Source organism: Coloeus monedula (assembly GCF_965178545.1).
Source record: "Coloeus monedula genome assembly, chromosome: 4".
Taxonomy (NCBI): Eukaryota; Metazoa; Chordata; class Aves; order Passeriformes; family Corvidae; genus Coloeus; species Coloeus monedula.
Genome location: NC_138784.1, coordinates 20,866,304 through 20,882,637, shown reverse-complemented (window position 1 = coordinate 20,882,637; position 16,334 = coordinate 20,866,304). Strand labels below are relative to the sequence as shown.

The 16,334-nt window shown below is 41.4% G+C and overlaps 1 protein-coding gene across 1 annotated transcript in view; it reads left to right on the top strand.

Moving 5' to 3' along the window:
• The window catches only part of LOC309572737 (tyrosine 3-monooxygenase-like), a gene marked incomplete at both ends in the record, with an annotated part of 28,288 nt that continues 11,954 nt past the window's right edge, over positions 1–16,334 (top strand). The window contains 8 exons of the mRNA XM_082281177.1: positions 1–189; positions 1,068–1,242; positions 3,156–3,244; positions 5,370–5,437; positions 6,659–6,709; positions 10,314–10,459; positions 15,485–15,620; positions 16,253–16,322. Of these exons, the coding sequence (XP_082137303.1) occupies positions 1–189; positions 1,068–1,242; positions 3,156–3,244; positions 5,370–5,437; positions 6,659–6,709; positions 10,314–10,459; positions 15,485–15,620; positions 16,253–16,322 (924 nt within the window). The remainder of the gene's footprint in view (positions 190–1,067; positions 1,243–3,155; positions 3,245–5,369; positions 5,438–6,658; positions 6,710–10,313; positions 10,460–15,484; positions 15,621–16,252; positions 16,323–16,334) is intronic.

The window sequence follows — 16,334 nt, the reverse complement described above, 5'->3', positions numbered from 1 at the left end:
ATGGATTTGGTGGGGATCTCAGGCCCAAAAGAAGAGGCCAACAAGGAAAAGATGTGTGGCATACAGTCATTGAACAGCCAAGGCAGCCTGGACTCCAACAGGGAAGATGACAGAGGTTCTCTCATCCTGACCCTCATCCTCTACAATGTGAGGAAGATTGAGCTCTCTAAGGCAGCCGAAGTCTTTGAGGTACAGTATTCCCTTCCTTTGCTGAGCCCTCTCTTCTGCCCCTACTGCCTTCATGTCTCCCAGTCTTCATCTCTCCCTCTCTCACCCTTCTCCTGCTCCCTGCCTGACTTGCACCTTGCTGCCTTCCCCCTTTCTCACTATCCTGGTTTTGCTCCAGCTGCTCAGAGAGGTGGCCTGGTCTCAGGGCAAAGAGGGAGAGTGCTCTGGGGGAAGGGAGCATCTAGGCACAGTCTCTTAGGAGAATCAACATTTTATGCAAGGGCTGTTTAGAGCAGATACCAATCTGTTGTTTCTTTCTAGCAGTTGTGGTGGCCAGCATTTCAAGCACTCAGACTGTGGAGATGTTAGAAGCCAGTGAATTTTCTCTGCATATTTGGCAGGAGATACAAAGACTATAAGAGCTGTGAACCACACAGGCATTATGTAGTCTGGGCACTTGAAGTACCCCTACCAGGTGCTCACTCTCATCTGGGAAAATGAATAACTCTAAAGGAAAGCATTGTACTTGTTATTTATTTTCCCAATTTTTTAACGATTATGGTGCTATTAGACATCAATAGATCTGCTTTCATTCTGGCAGGGTTTTAAGTTACCCGGCCATTCATTTACTGTTTCTGCACAGATGAAATTCTACAGTCAACAGTATTCATCATTCATCTCCTTCTCTCTCTACCCATTTCTACAGTGTTTAATCTTTAGCTCTGTCTGTATTTTAGCTCTTTCTAAACCAGACATTATTGGACTTCATTGCTTAACATGCACTTCTAATTAATACTTCTTTTAGTCACCTTTTAAAGACACTGTGAAAGTATATCTAGACTTACCTGGATTTTCAGTCTTTGGAGAAGCTTCATCATATGAACACTTGGCTCTTGCAGATGTTTGAAACTCAAATCTACCACTTTGAAACCCGTCGAACCAAAAAGCCCAAGAACTCTGCTGATGATCTTGACATTTTTGTTGAATGTGAAGTTCACAGTGCTGATGTTGGTATCCTCATCACCACCTTAAAGAGAGTAGCAAAGGATGTGAAAGCCAGCAGAGAAGACAAAGGTAAGCAATGTATGCATCTATTAGTGCTGTTCTTTCGGAGTAACTTTTTTAGTTTTAGCTTCAGCTTCATGATAGTAATTTAATTTGTCTGGAAAGCCAGTGACTGTGCATTCATTATTTGTCTCTGCATGGCTGCTTTCCATTGCCATTAGTTCAGAAAGAGAAGCACTTCATCATAGCCAGCAGAACTGAGGTGAGAAAAGTGTTCCAGCAAAGAGGGAGATGAGAAAGAGCAGCAGAACAAAAAGCTGAGGAGAAACTAGAAACTCCTCAATGACAAGAAGATTGTGTGCTGAGAGCTGTGCAGAGAACTGGTTGCTTCAAGAAAAACACAGGGGCAGACAGGTATTTTTCCTGTTTGCAGGCAGGAATGGGTGAATACAGCCGTTAGAGACTAATACAATCCTGAGGATGACAGAAGAGAAGGCTGAGGGTCCAGCTCACAGGCTGAGTTCTCTGAATACAGAATTGCCATGGGGTTTCCCTCCCTTGACAAGGCCAGACAGATATTCCCAGAGCACTTTTAACTAATACAGACCGATTTGGGCACCTTTGGGTATTGTTTGAAATTCACTGTCAGGCTAACTACGAGATGCAGTCCACACCAAGCTGTTCTCAGGAACCGTGGGGATATCAAGAGGGCATCACTATTATCAGGGAAACTGGAGAGCCAAAGAGGGTTTAGGAGCTGGAGAAGCATTTCTTTAGGATTTCCTTGGGATTTGGGAGGTTTCAGATGTGCCAGGATGTGGAACTACAATAAAAACAAGGCACTGTTGAAAGAGGGTGTGTTTACGTTCAATTCTGCAAGGAACAGGCAAGATGTGTGTGGGGACATACCCGGAGGCAGCTGTGATCAGGTACAGGTTTTGAGTGGATATGGTAATAGATGGCAGGAAAGGTACCTTGCATGCAGAACCACTGGTACAGCCAGAGACAAAGGCTCAGAAAAAAGTTCTGGGTGCACATAAGACATCTGTCAAACAGGTATTTCTTCTGTTGTATCACAGAATTGGTTGTAAGACATGAAAAAAATGGAGTTTCCCCAATATCTGAGTATTTTTAGGTTTGTACTTTTCTAAACTTGATGTGCCTGGATATAATATAATACAGCAAAACTTAAATTTAACATTCAGTACAGAGATGTCTGATGTCTTGTCCAGTATGAGATTAAGGATGACCCCAAATGGACCTGAGTTGTACCACAGAAAGTTTGATTACAGCATCAGTCTGACCTCCGAAAGCAATATCAACTTTGTGTTTTTCCAACACTTCTTTTTAAATTAATTTCTCATAAATGCTGACATTTAAATTAAAACGTTCACACTTTATTTTAATTTTAGTCACTGGAAAAGCTTCCCACTTCATGAGAAGGAAGCTGTTTGGAAGTTTAGCTAAAGAATAATGCTGCTGGAAAAAAAAAATGAGCCCGAAGGAAAAAACTTGAAGATGCTTCTTCACCTGTTCAGTTTCTAGAAATTTTAGAAATGTCACGTTTTCCTTTTAAAATATTGTTTCACTTTTAAAGGTATGAAAACGTAAGACTGCTTTTTAGACAAGATCAAAATATACTCTTAAATCCAGAATGTTGAAATAAATTTGCTGTCCTGTGTCGAACAGAACAGCACATTTGATCTAAAAGATATTTTTGCCTTTAAAAATTGTTTCTACTAATTAAAACTGAGAGATTATCACAGCAAGTTAATTTCAGATAATTTTTCATCCAATCTGCCAGTTTGGCCAGGAAACAAGTCAACTTGGCATGTATGATGACAATTATGGTAACATGTAGATATGAATATTCTTAGATATTGATAAAAAGAAAGCTTTTAATCTTCATCACAGCTTTTATTTACTCTGTCTTCTAAAATTTATTTGATTCTCTTTTGTTTAACTCTCTGCTTTCTCTCCAGTGCCCTGGTTCCCTAGAAAAATCCAAGATCTGGACAAGTGCCACCATGTGATCACGAAGTACGATCCCAGTTTGGACCATGGCCAGCCTGTAAGTTTAACATTACTGTTATTTCATCTTTAAAAGAGAAACTCTCTGTAGGGAGATTGTTGTAAGGGAAACTTCAAGAGTAAAGAAATACTCTAGAACGAAGAGCAAAAACAAAGGGGCAGATAAAAACTCATCTTCAGTGGAATTAGGGACTGCATGAGTCCCTGCAGGAGTGGACCACAAAAAGGGTTTTACTCTAAGAGCCTTATATGTGTACTCTTAGCCATGCCCTAAGCACAAACTCTAAGAGAGGGAAGGGGAAAATGCACTGTGGAGTCCTGCTCTAGTGATAATATTAAGGCAAAGTACTGGGAACAAACAAACAAACACTCATTTCTCATCAAAGTTTCCCAGCTTTAGTACAGACGAGGTGTGAGTTAGGCACAGACACAAAAGGGACTCCAAAGGGCCGTTTGCCAATCGACAAGGCAGGTCACAGCAGCATTGTGTCCTGTCAAGCATCACACAGAAGGGATGCATGGAAAGGAAAGAAAAAGGACATACTTTGCACTGAGAAATGCAGTGCAGGTGTAGATATGTGTCAACAGAATCTACAAGAAAGTTTTTGTCATTCCCTTCTCTACATGTCTGAATTCTATTTAGTCCCTTTCATTAACCTTAAACCATATTTTGTTGTGAGCTATGTACAGTCCTGTGTAATATGAAATAGGCCTTTCCAAGTTTATAAGTCTGTCTTCTGTTTTGAGGATCACTTATTCAACTATAATGCTCTAGAGAGCTTCATATCTTCAATAATCAGGGCATATTTAATTCTTCCTCATTTCTTTCTGATGCAAACAGTCCAAGTATTTGTAATTTTCCTGAGCTCTTAGGCTGTTTCTCATTAGACAAATTAACATGTATTGGGAATTCTTTGAACTGGACCAAGTTCCCCTCATCTTTGCCAAATAGAAGGTGTGAGCACTGAAGAAGTTGAGAGAAAGCAGCCATGGTGCAAAGTAACCAAAGTATTGAGTGGGGATAAATTTAAATTGCAGAATGTAGTGCAATTTAGAAATCCCTAACAAGTTGAAAACAAGTTACCTCAGGCACTGAACATCGCTTGTCTGTGGCAGGAGAGAGCACAGCATGGGCTTGTTTATCATGCTTCTGAGCAGTGCTCAAAAAATGGAGAGGCTGGGGGAAAGCACAGAAGAAGCTGATGTACAGGTAGCTCAAGGTAGCTCAGGAAAGATTTTGCATAAACATTTCCTACCAAGTAGACAGTTTGGGTTGTTTATCTCCACACCTTCAGTTTGTTCCTTACTTTCTCTTTACTGGCCAAAACCAATCAAACTGATGTCATTGTGACACCAGTTTCTGGGCCACCCTGTCACTGGCTGCAGGTCCCCCAAGGAGGCTCCTGCTGCTCAGAGGGTGGGTGCAGAGCCCTCAGAACAGCAGGGGCAAAGCTGAGAGGTCACAGCATCTATGTAAACCTGGCCCAACAGTTCTTCGTGTTTTTTCATGTAAATGGACTTGTTACAGCCACTGACAAGCCAGGGTGGCGTCTGAATGAACATATTATCCACAGCACATGACAAAATAAACATGTTCCCAGGATCCAGCCCTTTCCTCAGATTCACGCACACAACACTCATTAACTGCAGGCTTACTGGTATTATTGCTACACTAAAAATTGTGCGAATAAACCTAAGGGACAAATTTGGCTTGTAGTATACCAAGTGGTTCCAGTAAGTTCTGAATATTTTAGAATAATAAATATTTGAACAGTGATGCTGATCAACTCTGTTTTATGAGTTATATTAGCACACAGTTTCAGATTTCAGTTTTAATTCCTATTATGAATGATGTAAAATTAAAAGGAATGTGATTCCATGTCAGTATGCATATTCAATAGCTGGCAAAGCCTGCTTGAAGTTTAAATTCTAGTAAACACAGAAGGAGCAGAAAGAAAATTCTGGTATTCAGTAGGTAAACTTCCCCTTTAAACAGATACCGCTGAGTCTGTTTTTCACAACATAGTAATAAATGCACAGGGGAGATTGGGTGGGGAGCCCGTACTTCCTACAGATCCAGTGGTGGTTCTGTTGATTTCTACTTATGCCCACAGATCTCTCATAATGTAAGGCTTTTTTTTCCCCCAAATTGTTTTCTAACCCAGGGATACGCTGACCTGGAGTATAACAAACGGAGGGCGTTCTTTGCTGACCTGGCCTTTAATTACAGAGTGTAAGTACAAGGCTGCTGAAGGGAGAGTTCAGTGCTCCTCATGTACTTTCAGACTTCATGTGCAAGAAATGTCAGAGATGTAATATTTTGTTAATGTATCAGTGGGGCCACTTTTGAGAGAACAAAATTCAGGCACAAAAACTTTCACTCCAAACAAAATTGGCGTTTGTGACAGCACAGCAAATACATTTTAAGGCAAAAATCTTAAGATTGCGTTCACATATCCCAGCCCAGTGACGGATTTTGTTTTAGCAGAATTGATTTCAATATGCGTCTTTATTTCAATTTTCTAGTTCCTTTTAGGACTCGGTCCTGAGCTGAGGCTAATCTTTTTCAGGGAAATTTAAGGAACACTATTTACTAACATATATATATTTGACAGTGGAAAGCAATTTATTATTTTTGTTATTTCCTTTTTTAAATGTCTCCATCGACGCACATTAACTACCTAAAAATATACAAAGCTCTCAGTTCTTGTGTAAGAGAATAAAAATGTTTCCACCTTTATGTGCAAGCCTTCACCAGAACTACACTGCTTTCTGATAGGGTAAGTCAAAGGTATAGGTAAAACTGATCGTGGATTATCAGCCTCATGGCATCCAAGAACTGGTGGAGTCTCCAAAGTCTTGTGAGACTTCTGAGTACAGTTTTCTCTCTGCCATCAAATACCAGAGTCAGCCCAGCTCAGAACAGCCCAAGAGCAGAACAGCCCAAGAGCAGAACTGAACTGACTCAGAGCTACAGAAGAAGCAACAGTGAGGAAGAGGAGAAAAAAGCACCCACCAGAGAAGTCAGTGCTAACCATGCAGTGAATGCCTGGGCAGCTCTCTGCTCACGGCTTTATGAGAGTTCTCTGTGACAGTACTGTGCTGATCACATCCTCCAGGGGGGACCCTCCAGGCACACACTGTGTTTTGCTTGCTAGATTGCCTTCAGCAGAGGTGATGGCAAGCCTGAAGGTCTCTTATTCCATCTGTAAACCTTCTGAACACAGATCTCTTTCTTAGATATCCCTCTGTTTCCTCCCTACATTGTAACAGAGCAGAGAATGCCAACATCAGAGCTGACCAAGACAAAAAAAAGTTCCTTATTTATTATTTTACTGTTTCTATTTTCATTCCAGCAAATATTCATGGTGCAGGCAAAACAAAAATATAGTACTTGGAAACTGAACTTGAAACTTTCTTGAGACACATGTCATATTTCTTCTCTTCGTTACAGAGGAGACCCTTTACCTCACATCGAGTACACAGCACAGGAAACAGCAACTTGGTGAGTTTGGTACTTTTGCTCCAATTCCTGTGCCATTCCACAACGGTCCCAGGAAAGACTGGCAGTGTGAGACAGCTATAACCTTTTTAAAACTGTATTCATCCATCCCACATTTTACTCTTTGGTTAAATGTCATCTTCTGGACATTTGTTTTGCAGAATGCCATTCTCTGCGCTGGTCTTAACTATTCACATCCTAGAGCAAAAGGCATTTTCCTGACCGTCTCCCTTCCTGCTGATCCCCAGAAAACACCTGGAGCCTATAGAATAACTTCTAACTGACCTCTAATTTACCATAGCCATGGTGCTGGCAAAAATACCACCTTTTCAAACCTGTTCCCAGGAGAAAAATGCTCACTCATGGGATGGAAATTCACTCAGAGGATATGGCTAACTCAATATTCACAGAATAGCTTGTTCTCCTTCAAGTATTCACTGCTTTTAACGTGAATACATATAATTTTCTCAAACTGAAAGTAGAGGAAATTTTGAAATACCCTTCCAGGGTACATTATTTAAACTGAAAAAGGGCCTTAGATATCATATGAAATGATGGTAAGTTACTTTTACAAGGGTACAGCATTTCTTCACTGGGGCTTTGTTTTTCCTGAAGGTTTGCCACTCAAAAAAAACCAAACCAAAACAACAACAACACAACAAACAAACAAACAAACAAAAAAACCCAAAAAACCCACAAAAAAAACCCAAAAAACCCCAACACAACAAAAAAATCAACCAATGAATTAAACAAAATTAAAATTCAAAGTATATTTTTAAACATTATGTGAAGTATGTGGCAGATTTGAAATAGAGCAGATTTGAAATACCTCTGTTTCCATTTTCTCCCACTGACTTTAAAATATATCAGTAAGCAGCAGGAATTACACATTTGCATGTTACTACAAAGCATTAATGTGTCCAAATGCCTCAAGTAAGAGCAGAGTCCTGGGATTGTGCAAGGTGCCACATGTGCACATAGGAGAGTCTTTGTTCTCAAAAGTTTACAATATAAATGGAAAGAAGGCCTTAGGTGGGAGAAAGGAAGAATGAAGACCACATTTTCTAACTGTGCAACTGAAAACTTGAGAACTTCAGTAATTTGCCCTAAATCACACGCAAAGTTTATTCCAATGCCAGAATTTAAATCCATAGACTAGCTGTGTCATGCCAGAACCTCAACCACACTGCCATCCCATCTCTTTCAATACTTACTTTATTTAAAATAAAATCTACTGTGCCACAGAAAGCCATGACCACATAAAAACCTTGCATCCAACTCATCCAGGAGGACATATTTTTATTAAGCTCAAATAGGTTTTTATAGCATCTTTCAATAGTCAAAGATTGATGGTCAGTGTCATGCTCATGATTACTACCACCAGCCAACAACCTTGGCATGGGATGGCTTGTGGGAATGTCACATTTAAGAAAATTTAATTTTGTGTTCTTTCCTGTTTTTCTCTTTTGTTGCCAACCTTCGTCATTCCAGCTCTTCTCCACCTAGAATTAGACCCATTGTGGCAACAAAATAGACTTTTAAAGGAGTATCTGCCCATTTCCCTAAACAGCCAACCCCAGCAACCCAGGTTGCCTTGTTAAGTAAAGCTGTTTCCAAAATTAGCCTTCCCAATTGTTATCACAGCCCCCTGAGGCCGTACCCTGAGGTCAGCTGCATTACAGCACAACTTAATTGAGTACTGTGCAATTGCAGGCAAAATTTGTAGCACAGACTAAATTCCCTTGGTGTCACTCTGAAGAGTTGCTGGATGCCTTCAGTTTGAAGCAACAAGGTTATAAAAATGAAAACCAAGCCAGTGAAGAAATATGACTTTCAGAAAACAGAGGCTACAGACGATCTGAGCTTTTGTTTTCAAAACAACTTCTTGGAAGGCCCTCAATCTAAGCAGTCAGAGATGCCATATGGGTAAAAGCTGTGTAAGAAAAACAGAGAATTCAGGACAAAATTATGGGGATGCACCTGTCACATCTTCATAATGAAGTTGAATAGTGCCACTTTTTTTTTCCTGAACAATAAGGAAATTATGTAAAATAAGGTTATTGCCTTCAAAGTCTTTCAAGCATCTGGCTCCATCTTTTGTTAGGAGTCTCCTTTCTAGAGTGTTCCATAGACTCTGCTTCCAGCAGTTCTTTCATACCTGCTATTCCCTTGACTTTGGAGAATACTCAGATGATTGTCTTAGAGGTACATTTAGCTTTGGATAGTTCATCACTGGTCTCTGGGACCGCCTGCATTTCTGTGGTAGCCAATGTTTGGACACACAGCAGAATGACACTTTGATAAAAGAGACCATATGTGCAGAAGTGTAAACAAGCCTGCTCTCTCTAGACTCCAGTCTGGGCATGAACCATGCGCTGGTTCAAATCCCATGCAACCCCACTGAAGTCAGTGGTATTCTATGAGGAAATAAGCCAGGGCAACACTTGAACTCTAGTCCTCCTCATTTTTTCCTAATTCTTCCATGGAAATGGCCCAGTCTCCTGTGGCTTTTGCAATAGTGACAGCAGCCACTGTTTCCCTCTGTTCTTTTAACTTTTTTTCCTCCAAAGGTTTTCCTCCCCGCTTCATTCTGGTTCATTACTTCCATGCTGCGCAAGACATTCGTAAAAATAAAGAGCCTTTACCAAGGACTGGATATCACCTCCATAGCAACAATAGCATCACAAAAAAAGAGAGTAATAATAATAATAGTAAAAAAAAAAAGAAAAATTACAAAACCAACGAAAGGTCATTTCCCGTACCCAGCATTTCCAAGAATGATCTCAATTTTCATAAAACAATGTTTATAAAGTTGTTAACACCCTAGGGCCACATCTGAACAAAAATAACCATTTCTATAAGGTTCTTTGCCATCCTATTATTACTTGCTTATTTTGCAACAGCTAAATATATTCCAAACCACAACTCTAAATCCAAGCACCATCAAGTTTGTGAGAAGCTTAAAACCTGTGCCCAAATCAGGTTACATATATTATTTTCAGCTGGTCTCTTTCTGTTTAATGGGATAAATATTTCAAGAAGCTGGCATATCTTTCAAACACATAGCCCGTGCCAGGCATTTCGAACTGCAAAAATACAAACCTCTTCACCTGTCCAGATATTACTCTTCAGTATCAGAAAAGGTGCTTTTTCTGAGGTTTTTAAGAGGCAAATCTAGGCTAGGCTTCAGCATGGAAAAGGAAGGACCAGCATTCCAAGTTCTACCCCAGTATTGAAAGGGAAGAATACCCAATTCATTCCGTTCCTAAACTGAACAACAGAGTATCCCAGATTCAGCTCTCTCCCTGGGATTTCCCTGATGCCTCCAACACCGTAAGGAAGAAGGTGCCTAATCAAGAAACACTTCTGTATGAGTATTAGAGTTCTGTTACATTAAAGGACACCTTCTGAAGGAAAAGTGAAGCAAAAAGCCCTTCTGGTTTGCTACACCCAACCAGCACCAGCTTTCAAGCACCAGGTGTCCTGAGCTCATATTTTTAGACCACAATGTCTGCTGGGGGTTTACATCTCTCTGTGGATCTGTAGACAGGACGGATAAGGACTTATTTATTAAGGGGTCTCATGCTGTACAGTTTTTGATTTTCAGGGGAGAAGTCTACAGGAAGCTGAGGAGCCTTTACCCTACTCACGCCTGTACACAATACCTGGATGCTTTCCAGCAGCTTGAGAAACACTGTGGCTACCGAGAGGATAACATACCTCAACTTCAGGATGTCTCCAGATTTTTAAAAGGTCAGGTCACTAAAAACCGTGGCTTATTTTAGGGTTTCCTGCACAAATTTGTGCACCACAAACCATTTCCTAGGAAACAGGCTGATGAGCTGTAGCATTCCCTCAGGCACAGGGAGCTGTAGCACAGGACATTCACACCAGGCACACTGAGGGACCAGGCTGTAAGTTTGTGCCTGTTCTGTGAGTGGCAGCAGTTGTGTGGCACTAACCAGCTAATCCCAGGGCTAGCAGCACTACAGTCACAGCAGACACTGCTCAGCATGACTTCCTCACAGCCTTTTTGCTGTTTTATGCTTCTGTAGCCATGCTGACAGTAAGACCCAAACACAAGTACAGGTACATACCTCTCAAGTACACTTTGTTCCTGGTGCATGAGGCAGGATGGGAATGTGTGCTGGAGAAAAATATTTCCAGGAGATTCTTCTAGTCAATCAGCAGCTGCCTTGAAACAACTCTGCTTCTCCGTAGCACCACTTGCCACACTAAACTTGTTGGTGCCTACCATGTGGCTGACAGGAGAGCACAAAGGCTGTGGTGCTAGTCCATAAAGGCATGAAGATGCGACCTTGGAAAACGAACACACAAGTTTGCTAGGCTGACCTGTTAGCTGGGGGCTGACTAGCAAAGAGCAGGAGAGCAAGGGAGCCTGCATTATCTTTATGAGGCCACAGGCTGCACCCAAGGCCAGGTGCTTTTGTGTAAATCACCTGATTATCAAGAATTAGTAAAGAAAGGTGAACTTTAAAGCTGCCTTCTTCCTCCTCAGTGAAAAGATGTGCCAGAGAGAAGACAGCTTATCACTATGATGAAATAAACAATAAAAATTATGGCTTAACTTTAAATAAATTATATTTAAATACAATACTCAGAAAAGCAAGAGACCTGCTCTGTAGAAGAGTAGGGGATACAAGTTAGCTTGAATAAGCTTTCTGTTGCTGAAGAGTTTTTAAGACATTAGCATTTCTAATGAAGACTAAGCTGTTCGATGACAAGGCTTTTATTGCATGTTTAATGTAAGGGAAGGGAGGGTTGCTATGTGAAAAGCATCTTCCACGAACACCATTGCACCCAGCTGTGGGAATTTTTCTGTGTAGGCATTATGTACTTTCTCATGTATTCTCCCTTCTATTCAACTACCCACCTTACTTCCCTCTTACAATAATTGGGCTGATAAATATTTTTCTCTTGAAGTATTGATCCCATTTAATTTACACAGTAACTGACAGGAGGGAGCTCCAGGAATTGTGATTCTGACTTGATTACCACAGATATTCATACCCTTGAAGTGTATCAGGTGATATCAAAGTGGGAGAATTTAGAATACTGTGAGACTGTCCTGTCATAAACCTATTTGTATTGTTCATGTTGGTTGACAGGATTTGATTGCATGGAGTCTGCTCACTTCTTGTACAGGCTCTGGTTCTAAATTTTCTCTGTGTCATAAACAAAAAACCCCAAAAAACCAAACATCAATGCTGAAAAATCTGCCAATAACATTTGGAAAGGTGTTCTCAGTGAGTATCAACTCATTTACTATAAACACAAGGTGTCTACTGTAAGCTAATTGTGTGAACTAAGAACTAACTGGGAGTGAGAATCAAGCATTTCAGAGGCATTTTATTCCATTCTGGAATGGATGGCTAAGGATAATGGAAAGAATGGTTCTTGGAACCACTGGTCCTACCCTTATTAAACTGTAGATTAAAACTGGATTACTTTAGCCTACGGGTTATGCACGAATGAGACAAAATATTTTCAGAAGAGCTGTGTTAACAGCTGGACAATTAGGAGACAAAAGAGAGGAAACTATTTTTGTCCCATTATAAGAGGCTTTGAATGGATGTCCTACCTTGCTTTCCTCTAACTATGTCATTTCACTAGGCAGAATACTTTCTAGAATAGCATGAAGATTGACATCATTGCACGGCTAACGCAGTGTTAGGGTGCTCGAGGCACAGCCTCTGGCGTGCCCCAGGTCAGAGGGAGTCCAGCTGCGCTACTTCTGTGTGTCGCTGAAGCAACTTCGGCATCAGGAAAAGTGCTGCTGGCTGGGCTGGCTCGCTGGCTTCTGTGCAGAGGGAACACGGCAGGAGCCGATGGGATCAGCTCACGTTAACTCAGAGACAAAGGAAGAGAGAGGCTGTTCGGGTCTGGCTTCCAACAGGTTTAATTCGATGGGTTGTGATGGCTCCGCCCGAGCTCGTCCTCAGTTTTATAGGGAATTTGAAAACCCCGGTGAAAGGGGGAAAACAACCAATGAGTTACAAGCCAGGGGGAGGATACAATTTAACAAGAACCACTGTGGTAAACCGAGAGGCGGGAGTTATAACAGAGAACCAGTGAACAACCAAGTAACCAGGAATTTTCCCGAACCGGGGGAGGTGGCTTGTACCTGGGCACGGCCCAGGGGGTGCGGCTTAGGCTTCTGAGCTGCCCCTCGACCTCTGAGTCTGCCTCTTGGGGAACTCCATCCAGGGGATGGGCTGGGATTGATTGGCATCTCGCTGTCCCAGCTCCACAGTGGGCTGGGTCACACCAACACGCGGCCACGACTTAGTCTGAGTCAGAAGCAACTGCAAGGTCTAAAATCTGACCAAAAGTTAAAGCGTGTTGTTAAGGGCATTGTCCAAATTCCTCTTAAATGCTGTCAGGCTTGGGGCATTGACCAGTTCACTAGGGAGCCTATTCCAGTGTTCGACCACCCTCTCAGTAAAGAAATGCTTCCGAATGTCCGTTCTGAACCTCCCCTTGGACAGCTTTGAAAATAATAAACTATAGGAGGCAGAGAGAGAGAGGGGAATAACCTGGAAAGAAAATGATCGTGTTAAAACCAGCCCATACAGCCAGATAAACTTCCATCTTCTCTTTAACTTAGCAATATCTGTAACCCTAAGAAATCAATTCCTTTTGATTCAGCACGAGAGCAGTCTGTTATTACCTATTAGTGAGGCTGGTTTGAAGAGAAATGAACTGTACTTCACAAATATTTCATAATTACTTAAAGGGAATTAAGTGGTTAACAGTGTGATTGTTTACACATGGCAAGTGTTTTTCCAAAGGGTTAACTAGATGAACCTAGGCACATCTTTCTTTCTAGGAAAGATGTTTGGATTTAGGCAGTCATTGTGCTCCACAGCTGGAAGAAATTACAGCCAGTGAACTCAAGCAAGCTCACACTACAATGCACAGGCCGCCTGTATACACCAGTTTTTAGGCCAAGAATTAAGCCTTGCAGATCACTTTAGGTCAATTGCTCCAGACCTTCTCTTCAATGCATTTTGATTTCCCAGATCTTCGGGCAGCAGGTCCAACCAGCCACACCCCCAATTCTCTACTGATTGCTGGTTTTATTGTGCAGTCATGAACTAGAAGTTCAGATTTTGCAGATATTACCTTCAGCAGATAACTTTTTCCTGGGGCTTTTCAAGGCAGCTGGCCAAGTCTCTTCCATCAGCAGACTGTCTGATTCACTGGCCTATATTTAAAAGGACATCTCAGGGAACACAAGCCGTAATTTTCATTTTCTCTCCTTCTCCTCCAACATGGATGCTAAAGCTGTATAAATTTCCCTAGACTCTTTCATAGTCCTTCCAAAATTGAGTTACTAAGGTCTTGGTTTTCATACAAGGTATTTTTCAGCCAGTGCAATTTTCACTTCACTCAGAATTCAGCCCAAAGATTACCAGATTCTGAAATTTTCACATTCCTCTGGATTGGACTAGCATATAGACAAACATAGATACATAATCTCCATAGGGTTTTCTTTATATTACTCACTTCTGAGGTAGTTCTGTACTGATTACCTTTGAATTGAGTGGAGCAGTAGAAGATAACTTTGACAAATGCCCACTGCCTAGTCCATCTCAATGTCACATAGAAGCACTCCTTGCTGTCCTCTCATTCCTATATTTCTTCATATGTTTTGTCACTTCTTTGGTTTTTTTCCCTTTTTTTTTCTTTCTCTGTGTACTTTTTTTGCTTTGTTTTGTTGTTTCTTTTTTTTTTTTTAATGGGGAAAGTACTAATAGCCTGACAGAGTAAGACAAGAAATTCTGGAAGAAACATGAAAAAACAAATGAAAACAAATCTTGAAAATGGCTTGGTTTCTGGGTGGGATTTTTTTTCTTTGTTTACACACACACACACACAAAAAAAAAAAGGTTACAGGATTCCTGACACATTAGAATATGGATAAAGAATTGAGAATAAAGCCATTTCTAATTTTTTTAAAATGTAGTTTTATGCTTTAAAGAAAATGACATGTCATTTATGGGAGCTGAGAATGCAACACAGATTTTGAATATAGGACTTCAGAAAGATTATTGTTGGCTCATTTTGAAAGCAGTGATTTTCAATTTTCTCAGCTTTGCAGACCACCAACATGTTTCCCATGGAGATGTAGATTGTGTGTTCTATTGACCACCAGACTGGTTATTTTTTCTAGTTGTCTCTCACAGTCCTTTCATGGTAATGCAGGGTGCTCTGGGGTAACACTGGATGTACAAGCTGAAATCACAGTGCAGAAATGTTGCATTCCTCTGTCCTGTTCTGTAGACATGTGCAAAGCAAAACACCTACGATCACATCACTGGGAGGCTGTGTAGTGACTTCTAGACAAACATAATGGCAAAAAAAGAAAAAAAAAAGAAAAAAAAATCCAGATGCAGATTCTGTTCCCTGCTTGACTGTAAGGACCATGTGTGATCTCAGACACACCACTGTCATGTGGAACATAGGTAAATGTGTGTAAATGTGCAAAAAATGTGAACTGGGGTGGGCAGTACTGCCACACCTCGTCTCATTGCTGTGTGAATACACACAGGCTGGATGGGTAGGTGACTCCATGCTGCAGGAGCTGGCCCCATAACAGTACAAGGGCACATTAATGATAAGCCAGGGTGTGCCTGCTATGCTTGGTGGAGGGAACTATTGCAACAGAGCAAGAAGGATCCCTGAATCTATAGCTAAAGTAAATGTGCTGTGTAGTTAACCCTAGAAACAGCTAAATTTGGTGTCCCTTTGCAGAGAGAACAGGTTTCCAGCTGACACCAGCTGCAGGACTGCTGTCTGCTCGTGACTTCCTTGCCAGCCTGGCATTTCGTGTCTTCCAGTGCACACAGTATATTAGGCATTTCTCTTCTCCCATGTATTCCCCAGAACCGTAAGTTTGATGCCCTGGCATAATTCCATCCTTCTGAATGTGTTTGGGATCATTCTCTTGGGACTGGCTCTGGAGTTCTATCCAGTAGTCCACAGAATGAAACAATTTGAGAAACTGGTAGCCGGAGAGTTAGAAGGGGAAGTCATGCATGAGAGGGTGTGGTTCTCTGTCTCTCTTGCAAAGTTGTCTGGGGAAGGAAAAGACTGAAGAATATGTGGTTTAATCTTTTCATCCTGCCTTCAGTTACCATCTGTTGGGGTTTGATTTCCTGCTGTGAAACTCTCCCAGTAAGTGCTGGCCAGACAACAGGAATTATATTTCATGAAAAATTACAAGTTCACACAGATGCTTTTGTTGTATGCTGGGACAAAACAGGGACCTTTCAAAGATGTTGTGACATAGAAGGTTAGTGCCCATGCCATCCCAAGCAGACAATAGACAAGGTGGCAGGGGGCAGCTGGCTGCCTGTGGCAGGAGGGAATGCTCTGATCCTTGCAGAATCAGGCCAGGTATGGAGGCAGCCACTAACATCAGCTCCCTTTGGGGTCTGTTGGCTAAAGTCCTTCACGGGGAGTTCATGAAGGGCAGAAAAAGGAAGCCTTTAATAAACAAGAAGGTCATTTATTTTCCAGAGACTGCTGCCATGAGTTGTTGGGTCATGTTCCCATGCTGGCTGACAAGGAGTTCGCCCAGTTCTCACAGGTAAGAACATTT